Source organism: Corvus hawaiiensis, chromosome 9, assembly GCF_020740725.1.
Source record: "Corvus hawaiiensis isolate bCorHaw1 chromosome 9, bCorHaw1.pri.cur, whole genome shotgun sequence".
Classification (NCBI taxonomy): domain Eukaryota; kingdom Metazoa; phylum Chordata; class Aves; order Passeriformes; family Corvidae; genus Corvus; species Corvus hawaiiensis.
Window position 1 is genome coordinate 1,937,672 of NC_063221.1, and position 18,293 is coordinate 1,955,964.

General features: G+C 44.5%; 1 protein-coding gene across 10 annotated transcripts in view; it reads right to left on the minus strand.

Annotated features, from left to right (window-relative positions):
• RABGAP1L (RAB GTPase activating protein 1 like) overlaps positions 1-18,293 on the minus strand; it is a 242,364-nt gene that overhangs the window by 32,196 nt on the left and 191,875 nt on the right. Inside the window, exon 1 of one of the 10 annotated variants that reach the window (XM_048312816.1) lies at positions 9,265-9,522. The exons of 8 other annotated variants lie outside the window; for them this stretch is intronic. Coding sequence is in view for 1 of the 2 variants with exons in the window: in XM_048312815.1 (XP_048168772.1) it covers positions 6,193-6,303 (111 nt within the window). In the remaining variant the exon portion in view is untranslated. Of the gene's footprint in view, positions 1-6,192; positions 8,217-9,264; positions 9,523-18,293 lie in introns of those variants that run through there. One more of the 10 variants, XM_048312815.1, reaches the window with a different exon arrangement.

The following is an 18,293-nucleotide window of genomic DNA, read 5'->3' on the forward strand; positions in this document are numbered from 1 at the left end:
TCTGGGCCTCATCAAAGATCCAGCACTCTCAAACACTACATCAGTGGTCTGCAAATGAAAGATACGATCCAGCTAATAGAATCTGTGGATCACACATGGAAAGAAAGAACAGTGCAGAAGAAGAATCAGAAATGGTACACATACATTTGAATTCGTGGAAATAGCTTCCTCAGCTGAAACACACTATGGTGCTGGCTCCAGACCGCATGTCCACAGGACTTTACTATAGCATGAAGCAGTAGCCCTCCAGCTGGGGTGGAATCCCATGAGGAGATGGGATCAGTCCCAAGAAAGCACCATTTGGACTCTTCCAAAAGTTTGGAAACTTTTCTGCTCTCTGGGAAGGACAGGGGATGGCATAATGGGAGGCACATGCTGGGAAAGCAGCCTGCCATTGGCTGGGCAAGACCCAGCTCTTCCTCCACAGCCCTCTCCCCTCACTGTTTGGTGGCAAACTGATCAGAATAATCCTGCAAAAATATTTCAATTTACTTATTTTTGAAAATGTTCATTGCATCAATACCATTGGTAGCTCAGCCCCGCAAGCAGCTGCAGTGGCACTGCTCAGGAGGACAGAGAGTGGTGTGGGACTGGGAATAAACACTGGTACAGAGAGAAGGGCAGGAAATAACAGACCACCTTACTGTGAAAAACGTAACTCTGTTGTCAGAGCCAGGTTAATGTGAGTCCTGGGATGCATGAGCATAGGGAAAAGGAAGCTGACCAGGTGTACTAGTTTGAAAACAAACCAGTGGGAGGCACCAAGTCAGAATAACAATTTAATGGCGAAATTAAAGAAAAGAAAAAAAAACTAAAAGAAAACACTGTTTCAAACTGACACAGTCAAGATACAACCTGAGTCCCTGTTAGGCAGGGTGGTGGTAGCAGTCTGGTAGAATGGTGGCTGCAGTCCTCTGAAGCAGTGATCCTGTAGAAAAAAAGGGTCTGCTCTTCCTCAGAAAGTCCAGTGGTGGCTGTGTAGCTCCTGTCCTCTGGAAATCCAGTGGAAAGGGTTGTCTCGGTGTTCAGAGTCCCAGATTATATCCACGATGGGATGCTTGGTTCCTCCCTCTGGGTGGAGCATCTCGCAATGGGGTAACGAGTCATGAGGCAAAGTGTTGATTAGGCTCATTAACAGAAGATAGTCCGGAGGGAGTTATCTCTGAGTCAGGCGGCAGGACAATGATGGGCCATTAACAGCAAGATAGTCTGGGGGGAGGAGGCAAGGAAACACTGCCCCACCTGGTTTCAACAGCTCCTGAGGATGGTAATAGAATACACTGCAACCCAGGACACCAGGGAAGGTCAGCCCTGGATTGCCACTGAGACCAATACTGTAATACTGCTTCTAGTTCTGGGAGATGCAGTTGGGAAAAAAAACTGAAGAGGGTGTGGAGCAGAGCCCCTGAACTGCTTGGGAAGAGTGGAAATGCCTTTGCATCGAGAGATGTAAGAGCTCAGGGTCCTCAACACAACGGAGCTGCTCCAAAGACAAAGCAAGAGGATCAGGGCAGAATCTGGTAGCTCCTCCCCCACAGAGGAGGGAGGGACAGAGGTGGGACAGCTCCTCAAGACGGCCTGAAAGCAGGATCCCTCCTTCTGTTGGGAAGGAAAGGGCTCAGATGAGGATTTTATCTGTGGTTAAGAGCGAACTCCCGTAACAGTGACCACCCAAACTTCCTTCCTCCTCCAGCAGCAGCTCCAGCTACAGGATGCCAGGGGAAGATGGGCTTCAAAAGCTCAAGTGCTGCCAGGGACTCTGTTCTGCAAGATTCCACACAGGCAGAATTAGAGATTCCAGGTAAAGCTGAGATTGGAAGGGCTCCAGGGGGCACATGGACCAAGATCCTGCTCAGGCAGGGGCAGTTTCAAAGTCAGAGCATGCTGCTCCTGAAGGCCTCCAAGGATGGAGGTGCCAGGGTCTCCCTGGACAGAACTGCTTTCCCTTGTGCTGAGCCAGAACTGACTGCTGCAAATTATAAACATTTGTCACAATGTCATGTCCTGTCACTGTGTGCCTCAGTGTTTGGCTCCCTGCTTTCTAAGACCTTCTTTTAGGTGGCAGGAGACTGCAGTCAGGTCCCTCCTGAGCTTTCTCCTCCTCAGGCTAAGAGGCCCCAGTTCTCCCACCCTTCGCCTGTGCAGTCGGACCCTGCCTTCCCGTCAGTCTTCCAGTCCACTTGCTTTAGCCTGTGAATATCCCTGGTCTCTGTGGGGGCTCAGGACTGCACTCAGGAAATGAGATAGATTTCACCCGACACATGTCTGTGCACAGCCAGCCTTGGGCACTGCAGGGCAGAGGTTATCCACCACAACTCCCAGCTTGCACTCATGCTGTCCAGACATTTAGTCCATTAGATGATGGGAGTTTATCCTACATGGGATTTTGCATTTGCCTTTGCACTTGCTGAACCTCAGCAAGCTCCTCTCAGCCCAGCACTTACCCTCCAGTTTCTGCCCCTGCAAAACAGGGTGCATCCTCTTCCAGTGTCTAGGCCTGAAGATGTTAAACACAGCCCCACTATCAACCCCCAAAAACGTTCAGCTCCCTGCCAGTTAGACTTCAGCCCATGGATGACTATGTACTGCACTTCTCCCTGGCCTCCCAAGTATTTGCAGTTCACCCACCCACTCTAAACCTCCTCAGTTCAGCTTCGATGAGAAGCTGAGAGCTTAAAAATCCTTACGGCAGGGTCTGCCAGTGTGTAACCACAAATTCTTTCTATGAAATGGCTGATAATTCCCCTGAATAGAGAGCTAAACACAGCAAGGCAGGCAGGAAAATGGAAATACAATGAAGCTTTCCAGAAGAACGTCCTTCAGCTCTGGATTAAGAGGATTATGCCACTTAGAATAGCATTTTTATAACCCCTTGAGTCCAAGTTTTCTGCAGATAAACTGAGAATTGAAATTCCCCGCAGTAAAGCTGCTCAATTCTTGCACAAACTACACAGCAGCCCACTTATATATGCTGCTCTCCAAGGCTGTGCCAAGTAGTTTCAGAACAACATGAAATCCTGAAAGCAAGACCACACAGGAAAACAACTGCATTTCATGGCCACATTGCAATATGACTAATTTTATTATAATGTATGTTGGGGGATTGCTATTACACAGCATAGGTTTGAAGCATATTCAGCAAAACCTAATCTCAGATCATCCACATCCTGTTTGATTGTTTATGAGCATCAGAGCAACACTATAAAAACACTGCTATGCTTTTCAGTGAGAAATACAGCCAGAAGTGATGAACATGGACAACAGCAGGTAATTCTGACTGTGCCAAGAAGTTCACACCTGTGTGGCACTGGCTGTGTCAGAAGGTCACAGGGCTGGCCTAAAGCACAAGGAACCTGCACAGCTATCACCTGGCCCGTTTCGGTTTTGGCGTTAACCCTTTGTCACCTCACGTCATGACGGCTCTCTGTGCAAGAGAGACTCCTGTGCATCCGGCCCATTGCACAACCCCAAGGAACTACAATGAGTCACTTGTAATGCCAGAAACCTTCCAACAAGACCATGCCAGCGACAGAATGAAAGTCTTCACAGGACATTTTTTTTGAACTATTCTCTGCAACCTGAGCAGCATAATAGGAAAGCCTTTCCAAATAACTGCAACTGGATTTTGCAAACCCAACAGACGAATCCCAGATTGCAACATACCCTTGCTATTAATATGAACTCTTAGAATAAACAGAACACCCACAAATCCTTCCTGCAGAATGTCCCTTTGTGTACAGTACACACCTTTGTGCCAGCTGGTGACGTGACAGTGACAAAGTCAACGCTATTTGCCCCAACCTATCCCGACTGTCAGCTTGTCCTGCAGTTAAACGTAGCAGCAGAGAACTGAAAGAAACTTTCTGAGTTATCAGGGCCTGTCCCTTCATAGTGCAGGCTCCCATGCATTGTCTAGTCCTATCATAATCCTGAGGAGAGCTTCACTTAAAACCTCCCGAGGTTGTTTGCACCATTATTTGCTTAGTTAGTATCCTTCAAAAACCAGTTAGGTTATTTCCTATGTAAACACAACAAAACCCATATTTATTAATTTCTTTACTAGTACGTAATGCACTGAAACATGGAATCCTGGAAAAGTTTGGGTTGGAAGCACCTTAAAGACCATCTTTTTCCAACCCTCTTCTGTGGGCAGGGACACCTTCCACTAGACCAGGCTACTCAAAGCCCCGTGTTAACACACAAATATGTTCATACTCTTTGATTCCAGGAAAAAAAAAAAAAAAAAAAAAGTTGATCAGAACAAGCCCTTACAGTAAAGTCAATTAGTCAGATCTTCTGAATAAAAGTAACAATACTTTTCCTCCTACAGTTGTTCTCTGTTTACTAGGAGATAAGTAGTTACTTCATAGAGAAATGTTTTTCACCTTATTTTCAGAGCAGCAGAAATCACCTGGAAATGTAATGTGGTGCTTTCCATGCCAGTTCCTCTCTCTCCTGCTCACTCACAGCTGATCCAAAGCAACCTGGAGATCTGCAACACAGTTCCCATTACTTGCGCCCAGACCTACAGAGGCCCTCGCTGAGCCCGTCATGGCAGCACTTCCCAAAGGTTTAAATTACAAGATAAGCCACCATGAAAGGTCTTCTCACCACAGGGATTTTTATTTAGCAACTGCAAGTGCTCGCTCTAGAACACATCAGCGGTTCAGGGCAGGAGGCTCCCAGGAAAACCCTCTGTTTATCATGCCTTGCTGAAAGAAACTCATCCTGAGACACACTCCCAGAGCTGCCAGTGCCTGGCTCTGGTTAACCCTATTGCAACACCAGGTCGTGTCTGAAGGAGATACTACTGTGGCCTTCCAGGCAAAGTAACACATGCTGCCACAGCAATCTGCTAAGGCAGAACAAGAGGAAAGGCTGTGGCTGGACAGTGAATTAAGGGATACCACGTGTTTAAAAACACCCAGCAAGGGAAAAGCATGGGACTCCTGAAATGCTGGTTAACCCAGAGCCTACTTGGAGCCCAGCCCCCAACCAGGTCATATTAAAGCACCATTTTGTCTATACTGAATTTCTAGATTTATTGTCTAACTGTTGTAATGGACCTTGAAAATTCTGGCCTTAAGAAGGCCAGAGGCAGGAAAAAGCATCATAATAAAAGGGATTGGGCAGGATTCTGGTTTACATCCAGGGATTCAATGATCCTACAGGAGATGCAGGAAGTAAGTTCATGCACCCGAGATCTCCTGCGCATGGAGGGGCAGAAAAACCCGGGCAGGAAATAAGCACAGAGAGGCTTTACACAAGATACAATAAAGCAAATTTCCTTTTTTGAGAACACCTTCCTTTGTCCCAGCAGAGGAACTGATTGGGTACAAACACACACCCAGCCCCAAATCTGCGCGCACGAGCGCTTCCCTGGGCTGCTGAATAATTAGTTGATTTGTATTTAGCCTGAAATGTTAACTGCACCTGCTTGCACGTTAAGCTTAACACCTATATATACATTTTTATTTTAAAACACTCCCTCTGACTTGCACAACCCAAAGGGTTGTGGCTCCCACATGGGCTCAGCTGTAGGATCCGAGGCCAAAGATGAACTTTTGCACTCAATTTCAGAGCCTGCAGCTCCCTCCAAGCACTGAGATCTCCATGACGGAGGGAGATGACCACACTCTACAGATCACTTACAGAAAGAGACAGGCTATTCATGAAGAAATAGCATATTTCATTCAGCTAATACGTTTTTACAGATATTTATGCTGATTTCAGAACGTATAAAAATAGAATATCACCATTCCCAAGGAAGGGACTGATTCTCTCAGATTTAGTGATGAAGGTACCCTGCACCCCAGAACCAGCATCTACCCCAACCTCTTGACTTACATTCTAAGAGTCTACAGCTGGATTGGTTCAGTCATTTGCTGGCTTAATTTTTATTTCAATTATGTAAAAAATATTATTTTAACTATGACCCTGCTGAGCAAACCACCTTCTTCTAAATTCACCTGCCCAGAAAGAGATTTTAATAATCTCTTCAAAAATAAGTCATTTTCATTTTGCCGATGCATGACAGCAACTTTCTGAAAAAGTAATAAAATAGAAACTAAGTAATAAAAAGAGAAACTAAAGAACAAAAAAGGGCACTAAATAGTAATGTTTTCGACAGAAGGACTTAACTCCAGGACAGAGTATAACCTTGAGCATTATTGGCAAAGGAGGAACACCTACCACAGCTTTGGGCTTGCTGACTGCCACCAGATTGGCCAGAAAATCTTCCTCGCACAGCTGGCCAAACACATGGGCATCGTAAGCCACCACTATGGAGATCTCGTCCATCATTTTGCCGTCAGGCTGCCGCTAGCGGCTCAGCAGGTCCACAGTCCACGGCTGAACCTTGGCTCAGTTCCGTGTCAGTTGTTCACACCCAGCTGAAGACGCTAATGGGGAAGGAGTGTCGTGAGAGAGAAAACATGACCCAGCAAATCAGCTCCCGTGTGGGTTTTCCTCTCCAGGGTGCCTTTGGTATCACGGGCAGCGCACATGGCACACCTGCCCACGCTCCCAACACCTGCCTTGCAAAAGGCATTTGCTGAAGCTTGGAGAAAGGCAGGGAACCTGTTTTAATTCCAGTATTAGGCCAAAGATGAAACAACAGGAGACAAAACAGATTAGTGTTAAACAAGAAAAGATCTGTCAGAGCTTGACAGCAGCACTGAAATCACTGCTGTTCTTCTCCAGTTTGGTAGCAATTGTTCATTCTTTATATCCAGTCTTCTCCCATGAAAGCTGATATTCCTGTCAGCAGAGTCTCCCCTTCCAATGAATTGCTGCTTCTGGATTAAATAATAAGTTCACAGAGATTGGTGTAATGCTGATTTCTTTCAAGCACTCCTTGAAATTTTCTGCAAGTTCCTAAATCTCTCCTTTAAAATCTTTTAAAACACTCACTTTTGCTTTTCCACAGATCTGAATTGCATTCTGTGCCCTGTAGATACTTTGATTTTAGCAGGAAGATGACAGCAGCAAGTCACAACCCTCCAAAAAGCGTCCTTCAGCTTCCACATGTAATAGAGGGTAAAACAGCCCTGAAAAATTCAACAAGACTGTGAAGCTCTTTCTTGAATAAACTTGCACCTCCACAAGGGAAACAAAAACAATTTATGCAATTAAAATGTTCCACAGAAAAAAGTTTTTAACCTAAATCTGGCACTAGTCTTGTTTTAGTTAAGGAGTAGTATGTTATCTCTTGTCTGTGAATCCTAAATAGTGGAGCAGCCTTCCAAATTATTCCTGACTTTCCAATTCATTTATCCTAACTTCTTTTATCTATCTGACACAGGGCAAAAACAGCACAAGGAAAAAAATACGGAAAAAATAATTAAGAATCAATACTCTGAAAACTACAAATGAAAATCTAGAAAACAATACAGGATTTGAAGAAACAAACAAAATATCCCAGAAGAAACTTCTTTCAGGACAATCAGGCAAGGTAAAACTCCATCCACGACATTTTTATCTTCTTTGGAAGCCTTTTCTTCCTGGTAAAAAATCATACCTGCTCAAGAAACAGAAATCATTCCAGCCATCCATTCGTCTCCAAAAAGAGTCTGTGCTGGATGCAGCAAAAATGGTAGAAATGTCCAGTGCAGGTTGGTGTGGCATATGGTTACACTCTTGCTTTCCAGAACGAACAGTCAGACCCACCTTGCTTTTCTTTTTCCTCTCCTCCTGGAGTATCGTTATCAAAGATTGCAGCTATCTAAATAGCACCAGGTGCTATTTGCATTTGAATAGGAAACTTGAGCAACAGCTGTAACGGGCAGGATTAAAACCCTAACATCTCCTCCACTTAAATAGTGGGGGGAAATTACATGTTATTGCTAGGAAACAGAGAGTTCTAATAGGCTTATGGCAAACAAAAAAATGCAGCACTTGAGGTTAAACTCTTGAGATTAAAGCAGATTCTGATCATGCTTAACCCTTGCAGGATGAAGAAGGATATTTTTCCCTTGAAACGCACCTACTGTACAATTTTTCCTTGTTTTTCTTCAAAGGCAATTTTTTTCCAATTAATTCCTGCAGTAGAAAGACTTCAGATTCCAGCCCAGCTAACGAGAAGGTGGCTCTCCATGTCACCTATACAAAATTCCTACCTGCTATGCCAAACCCGGCTCAGCTTTTCTGAAGCCTTTAAATGCTACTTCCTCCTCCCCTCCATTGCCTTGGGCGGGTTTGGTATCTTCTTGTAGAGCAAGTTCAAAGCGTGGGGCTGCGAGTGGCCCCTCCCCGGCCTCTTCTCTCCGCCGTGTGCTGACAAAGGCAACTGCTGCCAGAGGTACAGTCCCTTCCCACCCCGCTGGCACCCGCTCCAGGGGCTCCCAGCAGGGATTGGCATTACCTTGGAACAGTCAGGTAGGCGCAGGGGAGGGAGCAGGTGGTGTAACAGCAAACACTCCCATGTTAATGAAAGACCAGTTTAATTCTGCAATAAGGGCACGACGTGGAGAATGCAAATTATCAAACATACTCCACAGCTGTAGCTACTCGAACCCCTCCCCTGATTTAGCCAACAGGCATTTCCATGTATAAGGAATTATGGACCAGAACGAATCTACCTTTTTCTTTTCCTCTTAGAAAGAGAGATTACAATTATTTAACAGAACTACATCTGCATATTATTGTATAATCAGTTCAATAATTCTCATACCTATTCATAACAAAGGGCTTATAATTTTGGCATGCTCTAACTAGCAATTCCAAGAACTAACAACCGATTTGTGACATTGGCTGATGCATCTCTCTAAATAGGATGTTTTTCAGTTGTTTCAAGCTAACGAAGCTGAGCTGCCTGCAAATCCCTATGAACCTGCATTTTACATCTCTGTTAACAGCCTGTGCTATACCCTGAATCAGCACACAAAATTTTAACTATCAAGCCAGGTAAACTAAATATTTTGAATTAAACTGACCAAGGCAAACACGTCCACCCAGGCACAACCACAGCCTGCTCACACCAGAGGAACTGGAAGGGAAGGGGCGAGCAGGGGTGCCCTTCACCACCTCCTCAGGCCACACTACACAGTCCTCCCAGCCCTTCCACACAGAGCCTTCCCCTCTGATGGGGTTTTTGGGTGCTGAAGTGATGAATAATCTACCGAAAGACAATAAAAACCATGTAGAATGTTCATATTTCCTTACGGCAAAGAGCGCTTCTCTGTCTAACACCACATCTACCTTGCAGCAGCCTTCCTCCAGGAACAGGAACGCAGCCCCCTCCACGACACAGCTGTGAAAGCATACCTCTAAAGCAGGAATTTCTGGAGAAGCGGTGCAACCAAGCAGTCAGGAGACAGAGGAGAGCCAGCAGAAGGACAGGTCAGCTGCAGAAAGTTGTTAACTTATTAAGCTAAGTAGCCCTAATTGCAGTTGTTGGGATTTATATGCCAGTAGTTAATAGAAGTGAATGGAAAATTCCTGAATTGAGCAAACCAGCTCTCCTAGCAAAGCAAAATCCTGCTCACTCCCAAGATAAATTCATTCTCACTCCACCCCCAGGAATGTCTTGCTGCTATCTGACAGGGATAGGATCTTCTGACAGACAGGGAAGTGAGGTATGTGCAGCTCCTTGGTAAGCGCTCCCTTCCTGCCACCAGCTCCACGAACACAAAGGCCTTTTCTGTGATTTGCCTCTCATGCATTAATGAATCCGGGAAGATCACAGCCGTCTTCAGAGAAGGAAACATAAAACTCATTTCAGAGCACTTGGAATGGCATTTGGCAGTCTTCAAGGTAAGTTTACATGTCCTTTTCCCCCAGCGGGAATGAATAACAATAGTATCAGCTCTTCTTGTAATTCTGTACCCACAGCAAGGGCTTTTACAGACACAACCAGCAAGCAAAAACCACCTGGTATCAAGTCAAACGCTGTGGATCACACACACAGTTCTGTTCTCTCCTCACCCACAAAGGGCTTGCCAACCATTGGAGAGCGGCAGAAACTGGAACTCTGTTCCAGTTTTAGATGTGTTTCTGGATCCACGTGAGACTGGAATGCGAAGTCATCGTGGCTCGCAGGAATGACCTGCACCATTCCAGAAATGCAGTTGCCAGGCTCTGACTGATCAGTGATTGCTTCTCCAAGACTTATTTTTATTATTTAAAATGTCAAATTAGCATGGCCTATTTTTTTTTTCCCAAAAGAAGTGGGTGTATGCACCTGTGTTCCTCCTAAAATAATCCTCCAAATGTGTGGAAAAATCTGGGCTTGATGTGCTTTAGCACATATAGTTACAGGGGTAAATCCTCCCCATTAGCTTGCTCCTGGTTTGAAAGCAGGCACAATTGTAAACTCATTTTTGCAGATTAAAGCCAGCAAATCCATCCCACTGGATCCAGGGAATGTGCTCTCCCAGTGGTGGCAGAGGTCAGCGTGGCTGGAATTGCTGAGGCATTCCTAAGACACCAGTAATGCACTTCCCCTCAATGGAACTGTGTAGCCCACCATAGGGAAGAGCTGAGGACTTGAGAATCTTCATTTTATGGTGCCAAATACCCAAATTCCCCTCTCCCAGCCTCCCCAAATCCACTGCATGCCACACAGAAAGCTACTCATGCTTCCATGCAACAACTGCTGCATAAGGATTTTCTTCCACAGTGTTCCTATAGATGATTTTTAAAGAAAAAAAGTAAAACTCTCTCTCAGCCTCACCCTAAAGCTCCAAAGCAGGAAGAGCAGCCCAACCGATCACTCCCCAGCCTACTGAAGCTCACTCCCTGGATATCTTTAAGCATATTCTCAGCTAATTCTGTGTCTTTGCTCTGTTCCTCACTGAGGTGGTTACTAGCACTTGAAATTTTAAGGGCTTGGGTCAAGTTTGCTCTTCATTTCAGGTTTTACATAACTTAGAACTACAGCTAAATAAGGCATGCCCAAAATAAATCTGCCCGTTTTGATTTCTAAAACCACACAAACATGAACAAGATTAAATGGCAGCATAGCTGGGACACCAGCCTACAGGTACACGCTCATTACTCAGCTCAGTCCATTCCAGATTATTTTGAAGCTTTTTTAATGAAGTCATGAACCTATTTTGATTTTTAATTTGTTAAATTCACCTTTTTACTTTTATGTTTCCGTACATCTTCCCTATCCTGCCACTATCACTTTCTAAGGGCAACAGAAGTTATTTCCTCTCTCCAGCTAGGCTTCCTTCAGATGTGAACTGTCTGCCAGAAATATTTTGCTTCACGAACTTCCTTCTTGCTTGCTGAGAATCTGGGTTAGGGTTGTGTTGACTTTTTGCTTGTTCATGTCTTCCCAGTGGCAAAGGCAGCAGAGGACTCTGACCTATTGGTGCATTTTATTGCTTGGCCCCACAAAGAGCTGTGATGTGATAGGTGACAGAGGAACAAGGAAAGAACCAGACATCCCTGAGCCAGTATTGATATCAAGTAAAGGAATATTCAGTCTTAGTGTGAGTTTTTAACAATTCCAACCTGTTGAAAAAACAGGTTTTACAGGATATTTGGGGCATACTTTGTATACACCTAATATAACCAATTGAGCTGAGCATATTTCCTCTTTCCCCATCCTTTTGTTTTGGCAAAATAGGGTATTTTTTTTTCCCGTTTGGAAAAGCAAGGGGGTGGTACCAGTGAGCTCCCCAACAGGCAAACACTCTTCCAGCCTAATGCCCTCTGAGTGGGCCAGGCTAGTTTGGACCAGAGAGAACACTACAGAAACCATGCAGAAGGAGCGGGCAGAAATTCCTGATCTGCCTTGGAGCATATTTCCTGAAAAACAACAGGCTTCTGCCACCTGTCTCCTGTGTCACCCCTTCTCTTTGGGGTCCCTTTTTTATCTCCTTCCACTTCCATGACAGCAGACATCACAAACAACTCAACTCCTCAACTCAGGGAAGTGGTGACAGGTGCAGAGCAGGGCCAGGTACCAGGGACCTTCCCACACCTGCCCCACAGCCATGGCCAGTGTCTCCTGAACCTGTGCCCTCTGAGACAAATCACTACCAACAGGTCCCTCAACAGCTCCCCCGGCTGCTGAATGGACAAACATTAACAACAACCTGTTTGCCATTACAAGTGTCTCTGATAGATATTCCCTGGGGCTACTAATCCAAGAACTGAATAATGCTTCTGTGGCACTTAGACCTAAAGAGCTAAATTAGAGCTAAATTCTATAATAAACTCAACACTACCTGTGAAATGTATTTTAAACTTGTTGCATTTATCACTTCACTTGGTATTGAAAAGAAAAAAAAAATGGGTCAAGCATATTATCCAAGAAAATTAGCATAGGAGTTGTAAAGGGATGCTTTGCACTTCCAAGGATTTACATGGATTTCTGGCCTGGTCTCAGAACAGGTTGATTCAGGGATTTCACCCAAACAGCCTGCTGTCTTTTCACTTGGAACACATGATCAGCAAACAAAAGATACTAATTAACATTAATCACCACATTAAATAGCAACATCTGTCACATGAAGAGACTCACACAGGGCCCAGGATTCCAGCCTTCTCATTCTAAACCCACACTTGACTTTCTTTCTCCAGGTAGATACATCTCTCCATATCTTTCATTCCCTCCCCAAAGAGGGGTTAATGGTCCTTATCTGCGTCCCTAAGGAAGACTAACACAGGTAAAATTAATGGAAAATGAAAAACTGTAAGGAGTGCTATTATTGATGTCTGTCAAGTTTGCTTCAGTGCTGAACCAGCCAAGCTGCACAGGGAGAGCGCAGTGACACGTTTTCCTAGATGACCTGAAATGCCCTGTTTCATGTCAGATTTTAGTATCTTTACTGATTATCACTTTGCACCTGGCCTTCAGCTTGGAACAAGAAAAAAAGGGGGAAAGAATGAAAGGCTGGAGAGCCAGATGCCGTGAGAAATTCTTGTAGTTAAGTAAAAGGAAGAAAAAGGCAGGACCACGGCACATCCTCTGCTCATCAAACCCACAGGAGCTGGCCGTGCACAAACTCACCACAACACCCTTGGCTGTGCTGGAACCCTGACAGGAGCTTCATGGGAAAGGTGAGACATTTCCATATGGAAACAGCACAACAGTAATGGTGTATTCCCAAACCAAAAAATAAATCTGCCATATGATTGCCTGAAGATGAGATAACGAGTAATTAAGATTGAAGTGACGTGGGTGAGCAGGACATGGCACATGGTGTCAGCCAAACTGGGCTAAACCAGACAGACCAGTCCGGGCACCTTCCCCGAGGTTTAGCAGTCAGTGTGACTGTGAGACACAGTCTAGACTGAGGCATGCCCGATGACTCTGAAATGAGATCAGTTCATGCATTTTGCATTAAAAGTACAAACTCCTGACACTGTCCAGGAGAGCGGCGTGCCCCTCAATGCTGGAGTTAAAAATCAAGGCATTAACTTGGAGGATGGAATGCAGCCCAAAAAAGTCCAGCGAACAGCACTTGCTGTAGATGTTGATAGCAAAGCTAACAAACAGCCAGCTGATACAGAGGAGGCATTTGACCTGAGACCCTTTTGCTAGGAAAGGCAGAAAGCAGCTGTGTCTCTGTACTCCCCTGGACAAATTCCCTGGGAAGATCAGGACCGTGCAAGCTGATCAGCTGTATAAGACTACCAGTAGCATTCACTCATCGAAACTCCACATAATCCTCTGCCCCTAAATCCCTGTTCATCATCATCCAGTGCAGTGAAAGGGAAGTTCTGTTCTCAGAAGATGATTTGGGAGACAAACTACTCCAGTACTTAACTGTGCTGATCTGGTTTCCCACTGGGAAAATCTGCATCTACATTTAATGCTTCAATATACCACAAAGAGAAAAGTTTCTGTATTTACATGTGATTTAAAGATTACCCTGTCTTGATTTGACTGTTAATAAGCTTATTTTAAGATCTCAAATGGTATGTATGGAGGGGCAGAGAAGGCAAATGCTGCCGCCAGTCATCAGAGAGCTCTACATGATCATCGGGTATTTCTTCAGAAACCAGAGACCAGAGCTATTTCCATATATTCTTCTATCCTCCCCATTCATCTTATTCCAAGCTTGTCTTTTTTTAAAATCTTGACTATAGGTCTTGTAAGACTTACTACTATGATGCCTCCACAGCTGAAAGAAATGAGACACTCGCTAAAAAAATACCAACATAAGGAATTGGCCCAGCTCAGCACAGATGTCCACAGGGCAAGAGAACATTTTCTCCTTGTATCCACGTGCTCAGGCTGGGCACAAAGTGCTGTTCAAGCTGAGGTCCAGTGCAAGGGCTGAGCTCCCTTGGAAGCTCCCTCACTCCCAGTGCTACTGTTGACTCCTCTCAATGTCCAGCTAAAGGCCTATATTTAGAAACAAAATTGAGCCACAAGTTCTAATCTGTACTTCCTTTTTTAATATGTCTTTCATGTAGGGGAAGTGTTTGTGCAAAATTCCTTCTGCAAGAAACGCAAGGGAAGTGCCTGTAATGAGTGAGAGCTAGTTTTTGCGTGATCTGAAGGAAGAAAACTCCATCAAACAAAGAAAAAAAAAAAAAGGATGCAATAAAATTTAGAACTATTTGCACAAGAAGTTTTTAAAAAGAGGTTTCTATTGCCATAGAATTCCTTAATGTATTTCCAAAGTACATATTTTATATGATCACCATCATTACTTTCACTGTTTGGAAAGCCAATGAAGCAAAATAAACCAACTCACAAGATAGTAAGAACTAAGAAGAAGGAGAAAAGCTATGTTGCTGTCTACAGTGAATATCATATGTAATCTAAGTCCAGGTTCCTACATAATGGTTTGAAAGGTTATAGATGGCCTGCTCTCATTTGTGACAGAATAACTCTGTTTCCAATTACTCTTTAGCACAGAATCACAGAATGGTTTGGAAAGGACATTTAAAGGTCATCTTGTCCAACCCTGTTGCAATGAGCAGGGACATCTTTTAAAAATAATTACTCTTTGAAAACAGTGAAGGATTTGATCACCTTTCTCAGACAGAGAATCATAGATGAAAAATATATGAAGAATATATGGTTGTTTCTTGGAATACCACACAGTATCTTTCTTCTATAGATATTTCTCACTGCAGAACTTTAACCCAAGAGAAATACACATGGGCTTAGCAACATTCCTGCGACTGGAACTGCCTGGGGACTGGCAACTGATGTATCAGGACATTACCTGGACACCCCCAGCTTTAAGGAGAGTGAAACAAATGAGTCACACTGGTGACACTTGTGATACAGCACATCCCTGACACCGCTTGGCACTGACATGAGGGCAAAGGGATCTCACAGAAAAAAATAAAACCAAAAGGGTAATTTCCTTGATACTAGTTAGAACTATGAAATTGAGAAAGACCAGAAACAGGTCTGAATCATTTTTCTTATCTCTCCTAATTAAATGTGACAACAGCTAGTGAAAAAGCCCCCTGTGAGCTGGAGATGGAGCGCCCTAACTCGGTCTCTCACTGCCTTTGGCCATCCCTTATCAGCAGTGCATTGCAAAACATCCAGGATATTTTGTTGGGCAATACTATGATTTTATTCTCACTTTTTTTTTTTTTCTCAATTTTTCCATTAAGAATGCACAACTGGTGCTCTGTTTATCAGTGTTGTTTGCATTCTTGTGCTCTTCTTGAATCTTTCAGAGTTACAGGACTTCAGGGTCTAGAGAGCTGGCTGGGCTCACTGCCACCAAAGGGAGAACAAGAGTTGGCCACACAGATCAGTGATCAGCACAGGCATGGGGCAGCCGTGTCTCCTGCAGTGCCCATGCCAGCTCAGGTTCACTTTGCCCTTTTTCGACACTGCAGACCACCTCACATTTTGCCAGAGCTCTGAAAGTTCTAGAGTGACAGCTGACTATGTCAGGTGGGAAGAGCCAGAATGAGAAATGCAGAGATCCTCACCCATCCCAGCCACTTGTCTGCTTCTGGGTGTAATTCAAGATGTTAAATCATCTCCTGTTCCCTAAATGTCTGACATCTCACCATAGGAAAGATCCTTTTTTTCCTATCTTCAACTAAGGAAATAAAGATCTGTCAACTCATCTTTTCAAATGTACCTGAAAAACAGGTACAGGGCAGTAGAAGTTATTCCTGGGCATTCAGGCTGGTACCAAGTCTCCTGTGCTTTGTTCACACCTCAGCTGAGAGAATACATGAGGTAACTTCCCCACCTGCCGGAACACCTGAGCTCTGGGTGAACTATGGCACCAAAACCTACAGCTGACACAAACAGCACAGCTGGGCTTGTGAAATCTCAACCGTATTAAAAAAGTACACGGAGCTGCTGGGCAGCAAAGGTTTTACAATCAGCACCCCTCCAGGTGTAAAGAAGTGGGCACCCCAGTGACAGACGTGTGTTAAATCACAAGACCAAGAGTCTATTTTGAAAAACGAGAATAGACCATGAGCATGCCAAGCCACTCAGATATAATTGAGCTTTCCAAATAGGTAATTGAATGCTTAAAGTAAATAAGAGGAAAATTCAATCTGCACTTAAAACATCACCTTCCTCATCTCACTTTGATGTAAAAAAATTTACATCTGGCCTTTTTCACAACCCCTGTTCTGCAGGACTGTATGTTCAAACCCAAGTGTTCATGTCCTTCTCTCTCTGTTCTTCTCCAGAGAGAGTCAGGTAATGGCTGGATCATCAGAGCAGAAAAATGATTTTCTTAGCAAAAAGAATTCCACAATGAAAACTACAGCAGTTAGACAAAGAAGCTGTCAGTTAGTGCAGCCAAAGGCTGTAAGGAGAGGCCCAAAAGGCAACATCCATGGAAGAAGTATAGTCCAGAGACTCAGCTCATGAATGCTGGCTCTGCTTCCTGATACAAAAAGGAAATAGGGGGAAAGAACAGTTTGGTCCCTGTTTGTTCCAAATAAATCTCTATAGGATTCACTCCCCTCTTTCTCAAGCTAGAGTATTGTGCAGGAAGTGCAAAATACTGGAGCTTCTGAGAGGCTCTGAATTGTCTCTGAAGTTTTTACTGAGGAGTGTGGTGGTTCTTTCACCAAAGACAAACAAACAGGACAAACACAGCCAGGCTGCGGTACAGTATTCCTGCTTAATGCTTTCCTGCTTGTGAGAAGTGACTCATATCAGTGCAACTGATTGTTTGCTTGGCAAGGAGGTTCTCTGGGCAATGCAGGATGTAACAGAGCACACCGAGCACTTCAGCTTCTGTGGTTTTGGGAGCACACCTGGAACAAATGGCACAGTAACATCCTTATTACACCTCTGCTCTATTCCGCTATCCACGTGCAGCCACTACGAACGCTCTGCCCGTTTATCTGTGCACCACACACTCCATCAGCAACCTGCTCTGCTGTGGATACGATTTCAGGCAAAGCTGTGCCCTGGCTGGGATCCCAACGCCACCCTACAAAAATGCAGTTGGTCCTGCAGAACTGCCTGTACAGCAGGGCTCTTCCCAGCACTGCTGAGCAGGGAAGGATAACTATCTTCTCACTCTTGGCAGAGCTGGTCAGGCTACAAGAAGTCTGGAATGCAGACACTGCTGAAATTAAAGCAGCCAGAAATAAAGTACACAGAAAAATGGCTTAAAGCCTTCTTTGTTCTGACCGTTTTTATTTCCATCAAGGACTGTTGTGACCAAACACAGTCCATGGCCAGCTATGCCTTTAAAATGTACTTCCATTACACTCCTGGATGCCACTCCAGCTCAACAAATATCCTGACAAGTTTGCTCAGTTGATGAACAGGAGCACCAGGGAGAACGAGGGCAGAGGACGGTGCTGGAGGGAAGACAAGCAGCTATGCAGGTCAAGGCTCCCTGGTGCAACCTGGAGGCTTGTGGCTCTCTGCTCCTGTGGTAGGGAAGAAATCTGTTTAGCTATGTAAATAAGATGCATAAATAAATAAATAAATAAGAATAGGAGCAGGCTGAGGAAAAGCACCCAGACCCTGGCCTCTTCAGTATCTTGCAGGTCGCTTAGCAACAGGCTAGCTGCTGCAGGGTAAAAGAGCATGAAATCAGCATCTTTTCAGCAAAAGACAAATTGAATGGAAATGTGGGGAGGTGGCCTTTTCCTGGCAGCAGTGAGGAAAGAAGTAACTAGTGAATCTGATCCTGTGGGCATCCTTTTGGAGGGGCTCCTCAGTGCAGGGATTGTTAATTCATGTGACTGAGAGGCTTCGTCCTGCCAGCAAACTGATAAATTCCAGAGCATGCCTGGGAAACCAATAATTCAATCTTGATTAAAATGATGTCTGTTACAGTCACCTCCTGGGTTAATTACTTATTAACGATCTTAAATAGCTCAAACCCAATTCTGTCGGACTCCCCTGGCTATGGTAGGGGAGCTGA